Source organism: Opisthocomus hoazin, chromosome 1 (genome assembly GCF_030867145.1).
Source record: "Opisthocomus hoazin isolate bOpiHoa1 chromosome 1, bOpiHoa1.hap1, whole genome shotgun sequence".
Classification (NCBI taxonomy): domain Eukaryota; kingdom Metazoa; phylum Chordata; class Aves; order Opisthocomiformes; family Opisthocomidae; genus Opisthocomus; species Opisthocomus hoazin.
Window position 1 is genome coordinate 102,769,744 of NC_134414.1, and position 19,894 is coordinate 102,789,637.

Here is a 19,894-nt window from a genome sequence, read left to right on the forward strand (position 1 = left end):
TTTAGGGTTTTTTTTTTTTTGTTCGGTTGGGTTTTGGTGGCTTTTTTTAAAACTATTCCATGTATGTTTAAGTCTGTGATTTAGTTTATGAGAAGAGTTAGATGATTTCCACAAAATGAGTACTATAAGTCTTTACTTTTTTTGAAGCAAATAATGGATATGTTATTCCATTTATTTAAACATAAGTAATGTTGTAGTTATTCAAGAAAAAAAGTCTGCTTCGCAATATAAATCATCAGAATGGCAACTACAGTTACTCCTGGCAAGGATTATGCAAGATACAAATCAAGATCCATTAGATCACATGTAGTCAGCCCTTCCTAAGTCATTTAAAATAATCCTGGATAATATATTCTTACAGTATCTCAATTTGTTTTTACACATCCTATGTGCTAGAACTTCCACTGCTTTTCTCAGAAAATAAACAAACAAACAGATCCCATTAATTCACAAATAAATAAGCCTTTCTTAGAGCATTTTATTTCCTCAGTTTTTCTATCACAATTTAGCAACATTTAAAAAAAACTACCAATATCTCTAAAGGCAGGAAAATATCTCATTCAAATAAAACACCATTTCTGGTTAGAAAAGTCATCTTCTTCTATGGCAAAATGATTAAATGAAACAAATCAATCAGTTAGAAACCAAAGGCAAACTGAATCAGAATTGTTCGAACTATTTGCCCAAATAACCCTGTAATATACCAAACACTGTCTAGGTGCAAAGAAAGTGCTGCCAATGTACAGCGTGTTCTAACATGCTGACCTGCCAGTCACTGTCAGCTCACACCAAGGTACAATGAGCGCTTCCATATACCCTTTTCGACTTCAGATGTTTGTCCTGTCACTCAGTCCTAGGGGCAAAATCTCCAACTTAAAGTTAACTCTTGAGGTTCAAAGACAAAAAAGTAATATATAACATATTCAGTGCAATGTTTCTGAATAAGGAAGACAATATGAATTAAAGTTGGTTTCAGATTAAGATTTGTGTATGAAACGGTTTCATATATTCATTGTTACTTTTCTTACAGCAAAAACATCTGAAGAATCTGGCTTTAAGTTAATAATTTCATAGTGGAAAGGTGATTAAGCGAAAGGCAGAAAGTATCATGTTAAAAAATCAGCCCTACTGGCTTCATACTCCCCTCTCACCTCACTCCCACTATCTGTAATTCTGGTAACATTTTTGCAAGCAGCTAAGCAAAGCAAACAGAAAACTCTGAAGCTCTAAAAACTATTACCGTACCATTACCCTTAAACCTCTCTTAGCCAGGAGGAGATACTTGAAAGCTTTCTGAAACACATTTCAAAGCCATCATGAATCCAGGAAGAATTGAAAATAAACTTCTCCCTTTATTGCTTGTGTCAGTCTTCTTCAAAGCATAGGTCTTACAGTACCACCAGTCTGAATGCTGGACATCAAGGAAAGTCCTTAAATGAGCAAGGAACTTATTACCTAGGGAGCTGAGTTTTTAGATCAGTACACCAGTCAAAGGTTAAAATGTCTGCAAGTAAAAGAATGCTTACCTGTCACTTTGTTTATTACAGAAGTCATTTCTTATTTTATCTACTATAGAGGTTCGGGGAAGGATATTTGTTTTGTTCTTTTTCTTGGCATCACTCTCCACTACCACAATTAGCCAGTCCACTGAGTTGTGAGCTTTGAGAACATTCTGCCACTTGGTGATGTCATCCTTGACTGTAGTTTTGTACACTTCCGTGTCCTGGGATAAGAAGTGGTGAATCATCAAATCAAACTGACACTGAACAATTTCAAAAGACAAATTTTGTTCCAACAGAAGATAAACAAAAAGACATATCTTAGTGACAGGTAGTTCACTTACTAGAAATAACTTAAATTCAAAGACCAAAGTCTTACTATACTTTGCCTGATTTTATTTCTTTCAATATTTGGTTAACAGTAATTATATCTTAGTATGTAGTACATTATCTTTCTTTAGATTATTGAAATAAAGATTTTTAAACCTAAATTAAACTCTTATTTTACACATTCATGAACTTTACCAAAAAACATCTGAAATTACAAAGCTGAACTGTTTTATTCTCACGTAGTAACAGAAGTGTGACATTTGCACCTTCTAACTGCTGACATCTTAAACTGTTTAAAAGCTTTTTCACAAAAAACAAAAAAGAAAAACACACTAAAGTCTGTTATTTGGCACTTTTTTGGCTTCTGGGTTGATTTTAAACATATCAATGCAGACAACTCTCCAGGCTATTCTGGATACTTTTTGATTGGTCACAGATCAGATGTCACCTTTGTCCTCCAACTGGATCATTAATTCATAACAGAGGCCAACCAAAAAGCAGTCAACTGTAGATAAACAGGATTAAGACATTCCAAATCTTGCCCAGTTTAGACTGCAGACATATACTAATACCTGACACATACGGAAGATGAACTAAAAAAAAAAAAAAAAAGTATCTTAAGATGTAACTTTGTGAATAGACAGATCATAATTGAAATAATCCAGCCACATTTCTGTATTATGAAGCAAGTGTGCTGTGCTACTGCAGTAACACTGTTAGATCTTGAGGAGTTTTGTGACAAAACACTGAAAATAGGTTATTCTAAGTCCTGTCCTCTTAGTGTCAAGCAACATTACAAACAAATACTGCTGGGAAAAGTACTCAAGCTGACTAAGTTTCATTTCCAATATATTGGGCATGCATGCTTATGCAATGCAGACATAATTGCTCAAATAAGCATGAAAAGCAAAAGAAAAATACCAGACAGCACAAGCAGAAAATCAAAACTTTTTAATTTTATATCAGAGTATTCAGTTTTTCATGACGTTTCCCTAGTACTTACACAACATTCTGTCCAATAAATATGAAGAAAGGGAAAAGTCAAAAGGGCCTTATTCCCCTCTTTGGGTAGTAGCTCCTCTTTAAACTGAACAAAGTTAGATTCTAGATGAATCATCTTCGGAGCACGGCCATAAGACCTACAAAGTTTAAAAACTGACATTAGTGGACAAGACATAACAGAATACAGAAATGAACACGTATTTTGGGGAAGAGGAATAAACTGAAATACTCTGGTATTGGAAACTCCCAAACTACGCTTACTGCAGTTTATATAAAGTTAACTAAGATTTGGTATCACTTGAAATGAGATAGATCTCCTTTTTACAAGAACAGGAAATAGAAGCTTTTCAGCTTTCATTACAAGATCTTCTGTATCCCTGGGACCTCTAAAAGTAGAACATTCCAAATGGAAAAAAAATATATTTAGGGAATTCTCCTATTCAGAAAACCACACCAAACTTCTTGCAGGAAAGTACATCTAATTCCACATAGGTTCTACCTATACTCTCATTAAGAAGAATGCATGTCACTTTCAGAACATGCCTGCCAAAGCACATCAAAGCACACACCAAGCCAAACCTACAAGCCACAAAACCAAAAAGAGAAACACAGCATTACTATCATTTTTCTTTAGGTGAAGTTCAACATAGTTGTAGGGTGGAAAGGATCACGGTGAAGTACACTAACATCTCCTTTCCTGAAGTAAGTTGCTGTATTCAACTCAATTTATAGTAAGAGCTTCTCAGAGCACAACAAACACACACCTTCCTGAGTCTGAAAACACACACTGAAACAGCATCACAGAACAAACTGTAAGTTTACCTCCTCCATTCCATGGGTTCTCTAGGAAGCTGCTGAGAAAGTGTAGGATATAAGGAAGTAAATAAATTCTGATCTCCAGCACCTAAAAGTGAAAGGGATTAATCCATTAACATATGCAAATTATAGAAAAGAGATTAATAAGCTATACTATTAATGGTTTGTTGTTTCAGTAAAAAGATGTAATTAGAGTCTAGCACTGAACTGAACTTTTTTAAATCACATGCTCTCATGACCTAATACAACACCTTAACGAGGCACATAATACATATACTGTTATAACGTCCTATTATGATTATCCACATAGCTACATAATCCATATACCAAAGCGAGTATCACCATGTAGCTGGCCCAACTCTAAAAACTGAAGAAGCAACTCCTTAGCTGGAACCATCGCCTAAACAAAGTGTACTTAAAAAACCTCAATAGTTTAGCATTCACAAACCAGAAGACTAGTTAGACAGTGTTCACATCCCTTCTGTAGCTGGGCCTACCATGAGAAAATTAGCATTAGCACATATCCTGTGCTTTCCTGGGTTTGAATCCCCTCTCCCCCTTATTCTGGGGCTGCTGTTAATACAAAGCAGCTCCCTGCCCCCACCACGCTGTTCTCGCTGCCTTCAGAAACATCAGGTCTGTCAAGATGGTGCAAGTCCCCTGGAGCTGGCCCTACAGTGACACACAGATCTGTGGTTAGGCTTTAATTACTTGGGCTTTGAACAACTGCTTTAAATGCAACACCACTGGAATAGCTACTTATATACTAGATTGAATAAAACACAGAGTCTACCATACAAAATAATATATATATTATCAGCAGCCTACGAGTATCAATTCTTAAATTCTGTTCTTTTGCTTTGGGTACAAGGAAAAGGCAGGCTTAAAGTAAGTCCTTCCAACTTCTGACAGTTCTCAGCATCTTTGAGCCAAGAGATGGTGAACTCTGGAACAAGGTATGTTGTCAGACATGTTTGAATCCAAACTGACCAGTCGACCAGACAAGCCAATGCATAATGCCCAAATGGTCTTTCATGATACTTAGACAGAAGTCACAGCATTTGATGTCTGGCAAACAGACACATCCAAATGAGAAGGGAGTAAGGTCAAGAATATATTTGCCACTCCATTTGCAATTTTGAATCACAGTTCTAAAATCTGTTGTCACTTGCACTCTCTAAATCTGGGAGAATGAGCTGGCCCACACTAGTTTAATGGTATCACTTACTACATCTCTCATCTGCATGTTGTCCTGAGTTATCACAGCTATTGCTCCCTTCCCTGTACTTCCACCTTACTGCCTCATCTTTGGCTGACTGCATTCTCCTCTACCAGAGACTGCAATTTAATTCTAAAAAATCCTTTATTTCCTCCTACAGAGACTCTATTCTTGCCCCTCTCCCCACTCCTCCCTGCTTCCCCAAGATCTCTGGAGCTGAAGAGCTACATTTTCCAATCAAGATTTTAACAGGCATAGAGGAAATTCTGCTATTTCCTGCCAGTTTTCCACCTGTTTGCTTTTTACAATCATCTGCCATTGTACAGCTCAACCTGAACAGAAATATCTTCTTACCTTCCTGTGGAACAGGGAGCTAAGGCTGAAGAACTACCTGACATCTTTTCCTCTCCCTCCCACCTTGCAATCTCACCTCCCGACACACAGCCAGCCATTACCTCCACAGTAGCTTAGCACGCTTTACTTTATCTGGGAAATCCTTTTCTAGTCCACTCATTTTTTCCCAATTTTCTCATATATATTACTAGCATAATTCTATCACCGCATAATAATTTTTTTTTTTAAATTACATCTTTAAAGTCTGATTAAACGCCAGAACAAGCAACATCAGCTCTTCTGATGTCTGACCACAATGGCTATTATTCAGTGATACAATTTCCTAGAATAGTTAAAAAACAAAATACAAACAGAAAACACCCACTCTACTATTAGTGCTTTAGCCTTAAGTGTCCAGAAAACACTTTATTCTTGATTCTTCACCTTCATCCTGTTCTGTCTGAACTAAGTGTACCATTCCAAATCTTATTTAAGACTACAAACTAATGTCTAAAATGAATACCAGAACAAGCATTAGTCATATTGTTAACGCTATCTTATACCAAGTTACAACATCTCTGTGAGCTAGACCATGGAGAACAGTCTATTGATTTGCAACTCCTTACTGCCCATGGAAAGTGAAACGCGGCTAAGTGATTTAGCAACAGCAGATCAAAATGATACCCCATGAAGCTTGGGGCCTGACTGAAAGAAATTTTTACCTTTGGATCATAACAAAGTTCTCTTTCAGTACTGCACCTAAAAATGCAATGTATGCCACAAAAAAGTTTCAGAATTTAACATCTTGAGTCAAAAGGACTACTCCAGAATGCTAAATGACAATGTCTAATGCTCCCTGCTGTTCCAGACAACCACACCACATGATCAGCTTAAGAAAGGTATATTCATTTTAAAACCAGTCCATTTTTGATATCTTCTGCCCATATGCCTCTAAAGCATTAGTAGTTGTTGCATCTATACTTTTGAAAACACTTAAATTTGAAAAAGAAAGCAAACCACACCACTACAAGCATTTTTCCTTGTATCTGACTGAATTCTGTGAATTTTGAATGAAATATTCCAAAAACACAAGTAACCCTGGAATTCAAACTTACAGCAACCCACAAAAGTCTGCACAGAAGTCTGAGAACTACTTCAAAGGTTTTGTTGTAGATTTTTTTTGTCACTTTTTTGGGATGGGAGGGTACAGGCGGCTCATTTCTGTTTTGGTTGGGTTTTTTTTTTTTGTTGGCTGGTTGGTTTGGGGGCTTTGTTTTGTGGGTTTAAGAAAAAGGCAAACTAATGTGGCCAGATGCCTAAGCACAGCTGTATCACAGCAAATTCATTTCAGTGGATGGGTCCTAACACTAAGCCCTCACTCAGGCAATTCTCAGTAGCAGAGGAAAGCCACTCCTAGCCAAAGTGTAAAGGATGATCAGATAGAGCTGAAAAGGGGCAGGAAGGATTGTGCATATAGGGGAAAGAAAAGTAATTCTGGAATCCTATCATAACTAAAACCAAACAGCCATCTAGAAAATTATTTTATTCTTTTAGAATCGAAAGAATTAAATAAGATCTAAATATCAGAGATAATTACTAGGGAGTAACACTGAAGAGTCATCCTTTATCACTTAAAAAACAACAAGAAGTGCACATCTTGTGCTTTATTATATAAAGTTTGTCTAACAATTATTTTATAAATAATATTAAACTAAATAGATTTAATAGATTTATACTACTTCAAATTTATACAGATCTGTTACTACTTTAAAATACATTCTACAACTTCTCTAATTTATATTATAAATCTAGTAAGTATTTTTGATTGTTTTATTTTAATATTTGTTTTATGTATTTTTACAATAGGAAAAAATGCTAATCCATAGCCTCTTGAGCACCTACCTCAGCTTTTATACCTTGTATGTCTGAATTCATCTACTCCCCATCTGGATGTCAACATACACACACCAAATACAGAAAAAACACAGTCATTCTTTAAGTGATACCAGTTGAAGTACAGGGCAGTTCTGCATGTGAAGTGGTAACACTTATTTTAACTAACAAAACAATAGAAAGCAGTAATGTTCAAATGACATACATTAAAAAGAAGCTTCTGGAGAAAGGGAAGAAAGGAGAAATCACGTTTCCTTTTTCCTCCCACCTTAAAAAGTTCAGATGGTATGCCCTTTGCCACTTATATAAACACTTCACAAACAAATTAAGACAAACAGATCTCTGTCCAGAAATCAAATGCAAATAAAGCAGCAGAACCGTAAAAGGGTTTTACGATAAGCCTAAACCAAACACCGAATCAGACAGCATAAATTAAAAATGTTTCTATGACCTTCAAAAACTTGATGTCCATCAAACTGATACTCAAAATGTTAGGAGGGCCAGGTCAGGCAAAAGAGGAACAAAACTTACTCAAGTGAGTCTTGATTGTGAACCTGGCTGTAAAAACTCATTACGTAAACCAATAAAGAATGTCTATATCTTTTATTCAAGGACAGGCTGTATCTCTATACAGCAGCTTGTACCCATAAACCTAATCCTGGGGAAAAATTCTGAAAATTACGTTAGTCAGTTTAACACAGGCATCTAATGCCAAAACACTCCTTGTTTAAGTTACAGCCTAATGTAACCGCGACTGAGCATCCTAGTAAATACAGCTCCAGAAGACCACATGAATGCTCAAAAACTTATGCTATTGGTCTCATATTTTCCTTTCCTCCATTCTTTCCTTCTTGACTTTCTCCCTGACATTTTGATAGATGAAGTCATCGCAGCCATCCTCCCCTCCCTCTACTCCTGTCTAGGACACTTGGTCTGCTGCAAATCTGTATAGGAATGACATGAGACCCAAAACTACCACCTTACCAGAACTCCCAAGAGGAACACATTCTCTTTATGAGAACCATACAATATTGGCATTTCTTAGTTTGATGCCTGCCCAAAATACACCAAAATCCCCAAGAACCTATTTTTTCTTCTAACAATTTCCAAACTTCTTAGATGGTCCCACAATTATTTTTTTTCCTCTAGAAGAAATTATCCCAATCCACTAACTACACAGGCAGTATAAAAAAAAAAACAAACTCCTGAGGTCAGATGACTAAAGCAAACAAATATTTTCCTTTGATACCAATGACAAACTCCGTCAACTGAGATAAAAGGCTTCAAATGCTTTTAAAAGAGCTCAGTGCCAAGACTACACTTTGGTGTGGTTTTGTTTAGTTTTTAATCCCTAAATATCAGTCACAGCTTGTAACCCTTCTGATTCCACTGATTTTTCTACTGGTAAAAAAGTTCTGCTATGAATCTTTTTTCATAATTCACCTAGCCTATGGTAAGTTGATCCACCTGAAGTTTTGGAAGGCTGGTGGTTTTTTTGTATTTGTTTCTTTTAAAGGTCCTCCCTTCCGCCTCCCAACCGAGATTCATGTTGAAAAGAGGTCTAAAAACCAAAACACGAGAAAGCTTAACTGCTGCATAAAAAATCTCGGCTGATTCAGTAGCAGTCTGCAGAAGAAAATCCTTTTAGTAAAATGTTACATCTTCACTTACTACTGCACTACTAAATCTGTAAAACAGGGGTTAACACTAACAAGAATATGCTGCTTCTTCTCGTGATGTATGTAATCAGATATTTAAATACAGAATAGTATTGGATCAACTACACAATAGTGAATGACTTACAATGCAGACAGGAATCCTGTCCGAGAACAGAGAAAATGCACTTACAGGATACAGTAGTTTAAAGGATTTCACTAGCAGCAAATTGTTCTAATCACTTGGGCTACATGCCCCTTCTTGCCAGCACATTTTTTAATACATCTACCTACCAGTAACAGAAGAATTTTTGAATCGAGCTCTTCCAGTCCCAGAACAATATTCTTAACTGCAAGCATTTATTTTCACTACAAAAAGATGCAGAACTCTTTCCACCTCCCTTTACTTTTGTTACACTTTTCTGTTTACACTGCTCTTGTAGACATTTGCAAATGTTTTCTGTTCTCGGGCCTACAATGATTTTGCTGATGGTTTTGCTCTTGCTGTATCATAGAACATTCTGAACATGGACCAGATGAAAGTGATGCATCCCATTCTCTCAAAAGATTATATAAAATGTTAATTGTACTAAGAGCATTGACAGTGAAAACCAATATGCACAAACAATGTATAAACAGATACTACAAGCTGACAAGGAATATTCAACAACCATGTGATTACCAAAGAACAGTTTGGTAGGAAAGCTCTGAAAAACCTATTACTTCATTTAGCAGGATTGTATCTTCAGTCTTCAACTTCCTCTTCGTCTAGGCAGACAGAGCTAATAATTTAAGTGCAAACCAGCTACATAAGGACAAGTTCTTTCATCAGAACACTTGGTTGATATATGTGTACAAGAAAACTATATTAAAGTTCCAAAGACTTTCTCAAATTAAAGTTTCAACTCGGACTCATAAGAAGGAAGCAACTTTGTTTAGGTTTCCTAGGAAAGCAATCTGCATTGTTTTAAAGATTATGTCCAGTCAACATTGCAAAGAAACTACCCAACTTCAAGATGTCTCATGCAAACACTCAACTTGCCTCTTCAAATAAAAAACAATTAATGATGCTAAAAATAATATTTCTACAGCAGTGAGAAAGCAAGAAGCTACCTCAAAATGTTTTGTAAACATACAAGGTCTGGTAGCAATGAGGATAAATTGCTACAAACATGAATTGAGAGTTTGCACGGTAATATGCCCGAGCAAACATAACTGCAGCTGGACAGTGAAACTCCCCAGTGGGTTCACAATCTAACAAGACCAACAGTACAAAAACATGATTCAAATTAATTTGGAAAGGAGTCCTCATGGCACTCAGTTCTAACTGGCAAGAATGATTTAACATTATGTGGGATGCTGCTGTCCTGAGAAAAGGGAAAAAACCATAAAGGAACAGCACATTTCCATGAATACACTTCTATTTTCCAGACTTACAAAACATGGTTGTCTGTTTGCCTAGAAAAAAATGTCTCTAGAATTTTTTGTTTAGACAGTTTGCCTAGCTGAATTCTATTAAACTAAACCCTTTATCAAAACTATGGGGTTTTGCCAGTAATACAAATAACGTGAACACAAGGCTGCATACAAATCCTGAGAACAAAATTACTAAGTTACAGTACTAACACGAAAAGAGTAGCACAAAAACTGCATTTGCAACTGGCATCAAATATATAGGCCACGTGGAATCTGCCATTTTTATTCTATAGGCTGAAGCCTGTACATACATACAATGCTGAAATCAGGATTGTACCAATACAGCTAACAACTACTGTTACAAGTTTGAAAGCATAACTCTTTACTAAAGAAGCATTCCTTCCAGAATCATGTCAAATTTATTTCAAGTAGATAAAAACATTTGTTTACAAGACATCTTTGGTATGCACAGTGTTGAAAGTAAGTTTCATTCCAAACAAAACTCCCTCTTCAGTTCTCCCTTATTAAGAATAAACCATAAGAGTTATCAGCAGTATTTCATGATACAAACGTCTACCTGACAGGGATTAATCCAAATCTTGCAGCAAAAGGAAATATGTTCCAAGACACAACCACACCCAACCTTCACTCTTCCTTCATATAATCAAAAACTAGCCAGCAGGTCTGTCTTCCCCTCCCGTGTACCTGCTAGGCAGGGCAGTTATCCCAGACAACTCCAACTGCCTGAAATTTGAACCACAAAACAAAATTTGAACCACAAAACAAAAGATAAACTGCATTTGTTGAACAGCTTCTAGTATTGTGGCTTTGAATGTGTTTTCCAACAAACCTTTCCCTGGGAGACCGAGCTTCACCTCCCCATAAATCACCCACAGTATAATGCTTAGAACAGCTTTCCTTCATGTAAGTAATTTTTGTTGAATGCATGTTTGAAATACTACGGTCTCTAAGGACTCCACTTCTCTGGACAAAGAAAACAGGAAACTAAAACAGCTAAAGCAAAACGTGTTCCCCATTAAAAGCAAATGTTTTAGTTTAAAAATGGTAGCAAGTCACCCTTGCCACATTCACCAGAGAGGTCATCTCTGAGCACTTTTGCTCAGTTAGCTTATAATCAGGTTGTCTCAGACCAAGCCATTCTAGTCCATATCAGTAAAGATACTACTGTCATGCTTTCTCACAGCCCCAGAAATTATTCCTTTAGTCCAGCAGCGTGGCATACAAGTGATACATAACATTCACCTCATATTTCATTTGTAAGTATGCTGATACCATACTGTATGGTGATAAGTCCAAAACATTTTGCAACCATAAAGTACACTCACTCACTATATGAAATTAATATTATTTTCAATACCACATAATTGGGCTTGACTGAAATCTGATGAAATTTAATGTTTGAAATTTTGAAAACTTCCTTGCACAAAGAGGCCAGAGTTCTTTTCTGCATTTACCACCAAAAAAAGCAAGCCTGAGGTAAAACTGCACGTACTTCAACAGACTGAAAGATATGTTACTTATTCAAGAGATATTTACTTATTCAAATCATACAGGAACAGCAAGGGCTGACATGCACCACCAACACTACCACCCCACCATCTCCCCCACATGCAGAGACTCTTCAATTCTGAATAGAGGATAAAGCCAAGCAAATCCAAAAAGCAATCCACCACAGACTGAACAGCAGCATAACACCAACAAGGAAGGCAATGATATCCTCCAGATGTTACCGATACGTAAACTTTTCTGACTTTAAATCTGAAGTGAAATAGATTTCAAAAGTCTTGAAGTAGGTGAGTACAGAAGATTCAATACAGACACCACTGACTTCACTTTATGAACTGCATCCAAAAAAACCAAGAAATTTGAGGAAGAAAAAAAGCACATTTATAAAAAAGTCTGAAGAAAAAATATATACAGAGTTCCATAATTATAGAGTTATGAGGTTACAGCTGAATACTTTTTCTAAATACCATTATCAGCCTAAGACCTTAATCATCAATAAATGCTTACTTTGTAATAAGACAACACACACCTGTGAAACAGGTTCTATTTCACAGACACCTTATGCATTCAGTGTTTTACAGATAAAGTGCAAATATGTAGTTAATTACATCATCGACAGAGATACTTTTGACTAAGAACAAACAGCTACTGGCTACCTTCTGTTAAAAAAAGCAGAATTCTCTATGCTGATCACGTTCATCTTTTTCTATTAAGAGCATTGTAGATGTAGTTAGAACAGAATATTTCAGTTGGGAAGGACCTACAACAATCATCTAGTCCAAGTGCCTGACCACTTCAGGGGTGACCAAAAGTCAAAGCATGTTATTAAGGACATTGTCCAAACACCTCTTAAACACTGACAGGCTTGGGACACCGACCACCTCCCTAGGAAGCCTGTTCCAGGGTTTGCCCACCCTCTCAGTGAAGAAAGGCTTCCACATGTGCAGTCTAGTTCACGCGCTTGTTTTAAGTGAACTTTGTGGGCAGCCCTCTGCACCTGTAAGAGCACAGGAGCTCAATCGGGACCAGCATGCACACATCCCAGCTGCCTGTCTCTGACACCTGATAGAACTAATTCTTCGCTGGAACCGCGCGATCCTGTTTGTTAAATAAACTGTCTCAGACATGAAAGCAAAGCGTGGTAAAGATTAAATGACAACGTCAGTGGGAATCCATCAGTGGGAATCTCTCCTCACCACAGAGGATGCCTTACTTCTCGCCGCTTCTCTTACCCAGAGCAAAACTACACCAAGCTCACTGGGAAGAAGTTCGGCGTTTAAGATTTATTCTGGTCTTTGAATCTCTTCCCCCGAGCACCTGTCAGCATGCCATTCATTTTCGTTATTTACTACAGCCCCCAAACATACAGAAACAAACCCAAGTTTGCCCACTGACATTAAAAAAGGAGGAGGGGTGTCGGGGGACTCCCCAGTGAAGAGGCAAATCCCGCCACCAGAGCGCCCTGAGGGCGCCGCGTCCCTCAGTCCCCCCCGAGGCGGCCGCTCGCCGCCTCGCCCCGCTCCCGCCCTCCCCGCCGGGCCAGGGCCCCGCACAGCCCCGGGCGCCAGCGCCGAGGGCCCGCCCGCCGCCGCCGGACCCCGCCCCGGGCCGCCCTTCGGGAGGGGGGCAGCGGCCAGGGCCCCCCGCACCGCCGCGGACGGCCATCGCTGCCCCGCTCCCCCGGCAGCGGCCGTTCACGCCCGCCCGGGGTCGCGCAGCCCACTCACAGGTGACGATGGGCTTGTTCTCCATGGTGTAGATCACCGGGGGCTTCTCCCTGCCCTCCTCCTCCTCGGCGGCCGCCGCCGCGGCGGGGTCCATGAGCGGGCGGGGTCCTCAGCCCCGGCTCCTCCGCCCGCTCGGCGCCATGGAAACGCCGCCGCCGCTTCGCCGCCTTCCCCCCGCCCCTCCCCCCCGCCGGGGGGCTGGGACGGGCCGCTCCGCCTCAGGGCCCGCTGGTGCCCCCCCCCCCGCCTCCCCCCGCCCCGTTCTCCGCGTCCCCGCAGCGCCGCTCCGGAGGGGAAGGCGGGCGAGCTCATCCGCTTCCTGGATCACCGGCCGAGCATTACCGCTTCCGGGGAGCGCCGCGGCCCCGCCGGCGAGGGGCGACGCCGGCCGGGCCCAGCGCGGCCGCAGACGGGTTAACCCGGAACACGGGTGAAAGAAAGGGGAAGCGCGGGGCGCCGGGGAAGGGGCGGCGGGGTGCGCATGCGCAGAGCGGGCGGTGTGCAGCCTGCTCCCCCCCCCCCTCCGACTCGCGTGGGAGGGGCGGGGCGGTGGCTGAGGCGCGGCCGCGCTCCCTCAGTGCCGCCGCTCGGCTCGGCTGGGGGCTGCGCTGGGCGCGCTGGTCCTGGGGGCCGGACTGCGCCACCCGAAGCCACAGCTGGCCGCCGACAGGGTTACCTGCCTTGCCTTCCCTCCGTCCGCTCGCCCCCGCGGCCGGGCCGGGCAGGGGGAGGCCGGGCTCTGACGCCCAGCCCCGGGCGCCGGGAGGGAGGAGGCTGCCGCTGCCGGCTGCGCTGAGGGGACTGTGGGGAAGAGCCCGTCGGTCTGCGCGGTTCGCTGACACCTGGCCTGAGTCCTTTTTTGTTTTTTTTAACTTATTCTGGGACCTGTAAGGCTCTGGCGGAGCGCTGGAACAGGTTCCCCAGAGGGGCTGTAGAGTCTCCTTCTCTGGAGATGCTCAAAGCCCCCCTGGACGCGGCCCTGTGCAGCCTGCTCCAGGTGACCCTGCTTCGGCAGGGGGGTTGGACCAGGTGATCCTCAGAGGCCCTTTCCCCTGTGATTCTGTGGCTTGGTGGGCAGCGGCCTGTGAGCCGGCTGGGCAGGAGGCAGGGAGAGAGCCCTGCCCGGCTGGGCCGAGGCTGGGCTGTCCCCACGCCCGACGGCAGGGAAGTGGTGGTGGTTGCTCTGGGCAGAGAGGAAACAGGGGGCTGCGAGACGGGTGCGTTGCCAGTTTTCAGAAGTGGGTTTAAGCCCCTGCTTCGCCACCTTTGATTGATCCCCTGTGGCAGCATGGAGAGCTATGGTTTCTCCTTTTCTGCCCAAATAGGGAAAAGGAAGATGCTCACAGGACTCCGAAGCACATGCTTTGTGCTTCAGAGCCTAGGTCATCCTCATGGCTGTTAGAGCCTACAGCTGGGCTAGTTCAATGGGACTAAGTGCACTAGGGATCATATTTTCCACTGACTTCAAAGACTTGAAGCAGTTTTGTTGCAGGCCATCTTGAAGATGTGCTTTACAGATCATAGTGAATCAGACAATGGATGGCTGACCCTATAATTCACTAGGGGCATTCTCTGAGCATTGAAACCATGAGGAAGAAAGGGCGGGGGGTTGTGTGAAGTGTGAACAGAAAAGAGCACACAGCATGGGCAAGTAAGTGGAGGTGAAGAAGATGCAAGTCCAAAGCTAGCCTATACAAAGGAGGCGTAATCGTAAGTATATTACTGTTCGTGTCCTGGTGGACGACAAGTTGACCATGAGCCAGCAGTGTGCCCTGGTTGCCAAGAAGGCCAATGGGATCCTGGGATGCATTAGGAGGAGTGTAGCCAGCAGGTCGAGGGAGGTTCTCCTCCCCCTCTACTCAGCCCTAGTGAGGCCCCATCTGGAGCACTGTGTCCAGTTCTGGGCTCCCCACTTCAAGAAAGATGAAGAGCTACTGGAGAGAGTCCAGCAGAGGGCTACAAGGATGATGAGGGGACTGGAGCATCTCTCCTATGAGGAAAGGCTGAAGGAGCTGGGCTTGTTTAGCCTGAAGAAGAGAAGGCTGAGAGGGGACCTAATAAATGCTTATAAATATCTGAAGGGTGGGTGTCAGGAGGATGGGGCCAGACTCTTTTCAGTGGTGCCCAGTGACAGGACAAGGGGCAACAGGCACAAACTGAAGCATAGCAAGTTCCATCTGACCATGAGGAAGAACTTCTTCCCTCTGAGGGTGACAGAGCACTGGAACAGGCTGCCCAGGGAGGTTGTGGAGTCTCCTTCTCTGGAGATATTCAAGATCCACCCGGTCAAGGTCCTGTGCAGCCTGCTGTAGGTGAACCCTGCTTCGGCAGGGGGGTTGGACTAGATGACCCACAGAGGTCTCTTCCAACCCCTACCATTCTGTGGTTCTGTGATTCTGTGTCAGTGAATGTGGCCCTTGACATTTAAGATTTTATACTGTAGCTTTTTAAATGCATAGAAATAATACACTGTTATACTTGTGTTGGTCTAATTAGTTTGTATTAGACTTCAGTACTCGTAAAATTTGTTCTCGTTTTACTGTACACCAGGATCCTATTCTTTTGTTTTTAATAAATCTACTATTCACCTTGGTCATCTGTGGATTCTTCAGAATCAAGAATCCTAAACTTGGAGGATTTAGACTTTAGTATCTCAAGCAGAAGTAACTGAAATATATACTACTCAAAGTAGCCTACCATAAAGGGTAAAAAATGAAAAACACTGCATACGTGTGTAAAACCACATGTAATCTAAGGTAGGACTATAAATAATCTGTGTATTAATCAGAATGTTTATTGCACAGTGACTTTGTGCTAAGGTGGTTTGGGTGTTCTGTCCAAGTATTTCAGAGTCAATTTGTTTAGGATTCTCTTTCAGCAAAACCTTAATCTGATTTTCTGTGCTTATAATGTTGTTCCAAAAACAATTACAACATCTCTGTAACATGTTTCATCCCATACTGCAGATGAATATCCCCAGTTTTGTCATCTCTACTGTTTTGCTTTGGGTTGTTTCCAGTTCTTTGAATATTTTCATCAGCACTTGTCCAGAACTTCTCTTTCACCTTAGTTATAACAAGTCTTTTTTCACTGGCACAGTCAGATACAAAATTCTTCATGAGGCCAAAACTTTAAGAATCATATATAGCACGATAAAATGTTATATCTTATTTTCAGGTTTAGGTGAGCAGCTGGATACTAACATTTTTTCATTAGTTTGTTGTTGTTTTGTTGTGAGAGTCAAGATGCATCATGGCACAATTTTATTTAAAAAATTGCAGCACATATATCATTTTACAGTATCAGTAATAAGTATGTGACAAATGTGATTTACTGAAACAGAAAATAAAAACACTGTTATATGCATGTAGAAGAAATTATAAATTCCTTCCAGTAAGCTCCAAAGGAACTAATTTCATGCATCTGTCAAATAGTCCATCCTGTACAGTCCTAAAAAACACAGGTAGGAAAGGAGGCAAATCCAGGTCGAATGAGCAGGCATCTCTTCCAGCAGTCTCCCTTTACAGTAGAGCGCTTGTCCCTTCTTCTCAGAGATTAGAACTAAGGTCAATAGTTCATTTGGATTAAAGTTTTAATCACCACAGAATTTCATATATATTCAGTCTCCTTTCTCTGTTTTTTATAGTTGCAATATAGCTGTTTCCATGAAACAAGAAAACCTGAGCTAGTCTTGCTAGCTGGTTTTGATATCAAAAGAAGCAAATTAACCTGCATTTGTGGTTTATTCGCATACCTTCTCCCCCCTTGCAAAAAAAAAAAAGAGACAAAAGAGACACAGAAACATTAATATAGGCAAGAAGATTTAGAAGAGTAAAGAAAAAAAACTTTTCACTGCTTTCTCAAGTGTTTAATTGCAAAAAAAAAAAATTTGAAAGTGAATTGGTTGAGTGGTCTCTGATGGAAAAAGTAGATGTTTTATAGCAAAGTACACAGAAAAATCGAAGCATATGGAAATTGGAAGTTTGACAACATTGTACTTTATACCTTGCATTTCGAAATGAATGGATGACATTTTTCTTTTGGGGGAAAAAGGGATCACTTGAACTGCAATTAGAATTTTACTTTTCCTCTTTCCTTTATATCAAAAATGTCTAACATACTATCTGTTTCTAATGGAAATCATACACGTCTTAAGTCAACATCAATTTTGTATCCACAAAACCCAATCATATTATGGACACCAGGCCATCACGATGTGACAATTCTCTTCAACTTTTGGCAAGATGAAATTCCATTCACACGTACAAAACGTTCTCTTTAGCAAAGCGATTAGAAAATGCTCTTCATCATTTCAGTTTGTTGGGTATCAGATGCCTGAGACTGCTCCCTAGTCACATCAGCAGAGCGGCATTACACCTGCACTTTGAATGATGACTCAGTGGGAGACGAGGAGCTGAGCCTGAGGTGGTTTATAGCCACCCAGAGCCTGTGCCAACACCGCTCCCCGGGTTGGCAGTATCACTGCTGTTGCCACAACCGGCTTGGTGCCCGAGGAGGTCACCTCTGGGACAGACCTTGGCTTTGGGGCACAGCGTAAAGGAGCAGATTAATCCAAGAGGCATCTGCATGACTGGATGAGAAGACTGCGTATATGTTACCAGACCATGAAGAGATTTCTGGTTTCCGTGTGCCTCAGTTTCCTCCCAGTTTGGGGTTGGTGTGGACCGGCATGTATCCCAGCCCTTCCTCTCATCCCTGCGCCCCAGTCTGGCTTCTGCGCAGGGGCAGCAGAGCCATGCTGGCTGAACAGGGCCACAGCACGCACTGGCGACTCCCTGGGTGGTTACAGGAGCAGGGCCCTGGGCGCATGAGAGCACACCAGCAGGGAAAACAGCTGGGGGAAAAAATGGACTCCCTCCCAAAACAAGGCACACAGACTCACTTGTTACTTTTGAAAATGCAGACGCGGCTTTTCATGCTAACTTTGTTTTACCGCTCTTTCATAACTGTTTCAGCAGAAACGGCTGGTCTTTATTTTTCCTACTTTTACTTTGCATACCCACTCTGATCTTGCAGCCAGGTTACTTTCCCCTCATTTCACAACTTCTCTCAGCAATAGGATTTTTAAGGTATCATAGAGAATTTAAAATTTTCTCCATCAAAATTTTGCGTGGTTGCAGTTGTTAATGTTCTGCTGTAATGTTTGTTCTTACTGATGACTTCAAGATTTAAGCACCCAATAGTCCCTACCATCAGGCTGTGCCATCAGTGTAATGTGAACCGTGTTGCGTGGCTCGTTTCGGGCTAGGCTAGTTCCAGGGGCAGTTTCTGTGGCTTTTGGGAACTCTCCCTCCTGGAGGAGGAATGAAGTCTGACTTGAAATGTTGGGATTGTTTCAGAGAAAAAACTGGTTTCAGATGTGCCATACGTGTGCATTTTATGGTGGTTAATGTAAACAAATACAGGGTTAAATTTCTCGTTGTCCCGTTCTGTCATGTATGTTTTGAAGCACAAACCTATGTGGCACAGGTGTCAGGGAAATGAGAAGTTGACATATCCCACACCTTTTTCTGCCCCTGAATGTCCATTTCCTTCTTTCTCCCTCAGCTCTTTTGTTACTGGTTTGTTTAAATTATGTTCTCCGCAAGGCAGGACAGGGAATTTCATTATCTCTGTAAAATATTTAGCACTTTAACTTGATCAAAATAAAATATAGCTGTAGTCCTAAGTACAGTATCAGAGAGATTAATGAGCTCAATAACTGCAAGAGAAGCAGCAGTGGTTTTGTGAGGAACTGGATCCTCTGTCTCAGGTCTCCCAGAGGGCTAGAAGGTTAATTAAACCCTGGCTCATTGTTACAACACTAAAGCCTAAAATATGATGTCAGTCTTTGGGTCCCTACTGGGACAACCCTTGCTGAAATTCTTTCAAATATTTAAGAAGCAGGAAAAAGGAAGGAAAGCAGTTAAATTGTATCCCTAATTGCCTTGTGTTTTGATGGAATGTCCATTACAGGGGGAAATCCACATTTCAGAATCTCCCTGCTGAGTTTGAAGATGGTATCAACTGCCCCATTTTGGGGCATCGGAGAGAGAAAAGAAGACAAACAGAAGGAGGATGGTGTTGAGGAAGGGAAATGATCCCCAGCAGGCAAGGGTGTGACAGGAGGGAAATAAAATCCCTACGCACACCAGGTTTTGATCAGGATGATCAAATGAATGTCCACAGTGCAATTTGATTCCCGCTCTGCTGCTTTGTCTGATGGCCTGGTAGCCTTTCAGATAACGGAAGCCCAGACTCCTGGTATCATGGTAGATGGTAGGATCCCAGAATTTGCTAGCAATAACCGTCATAAGTGTAAAATTCCTTGTTCCCTCTAACCCACATATCCCACTGCTCCCATTTGGTCACCTCCATATAAAGATTTTTCATGAAGAAGCACATCTGTACTCTCTACATCTGACGGCACTGTAGCGTCTCTTTCTGTTTCACATGGTGGGCCAGCAGCGACACAAC

The 19,894-nt window shown here is 41.4% G+C and overlaps 1 protein-coding gene across 1 annotated transcript in view; it reads right to left on the reverse strand.

The window, feature by feature from the left end:
- The window catches only part of TRAPPC10 (trafficking protein particle complex subunit 10), a 45,276-nt gene extending 31,633 nt beyond the window's left edge, over positions 1–13,643 (reverse strand). Inside the window, exons 1-4 of the mRNA XM_075431135.1 lie at positions 13,418–13,643; positions 3,654–3,735; positions 2,833–2,968; positions 1,527–1,723 (exon numbers count right to left, since the gene is read on the reverse strand). Of these exons, the coding sequence (XP_075287250.1) occupies positions 1,527–1,723; positions 2,833–2,968; positions 3,654–3,735; positions 13,418–13,511 (509 nt within the window). The 5' untranslated portion in view covers positions 13,512–13,643. The remainder of the gene's footprint in view (positions 1–1,526; positions 1,724–2,832; positions 2,969–3,653; positions 3,736–13,417) is intronic.
- Positions 13,644–19,894: the final 6,251 nt, after the last annotated feature.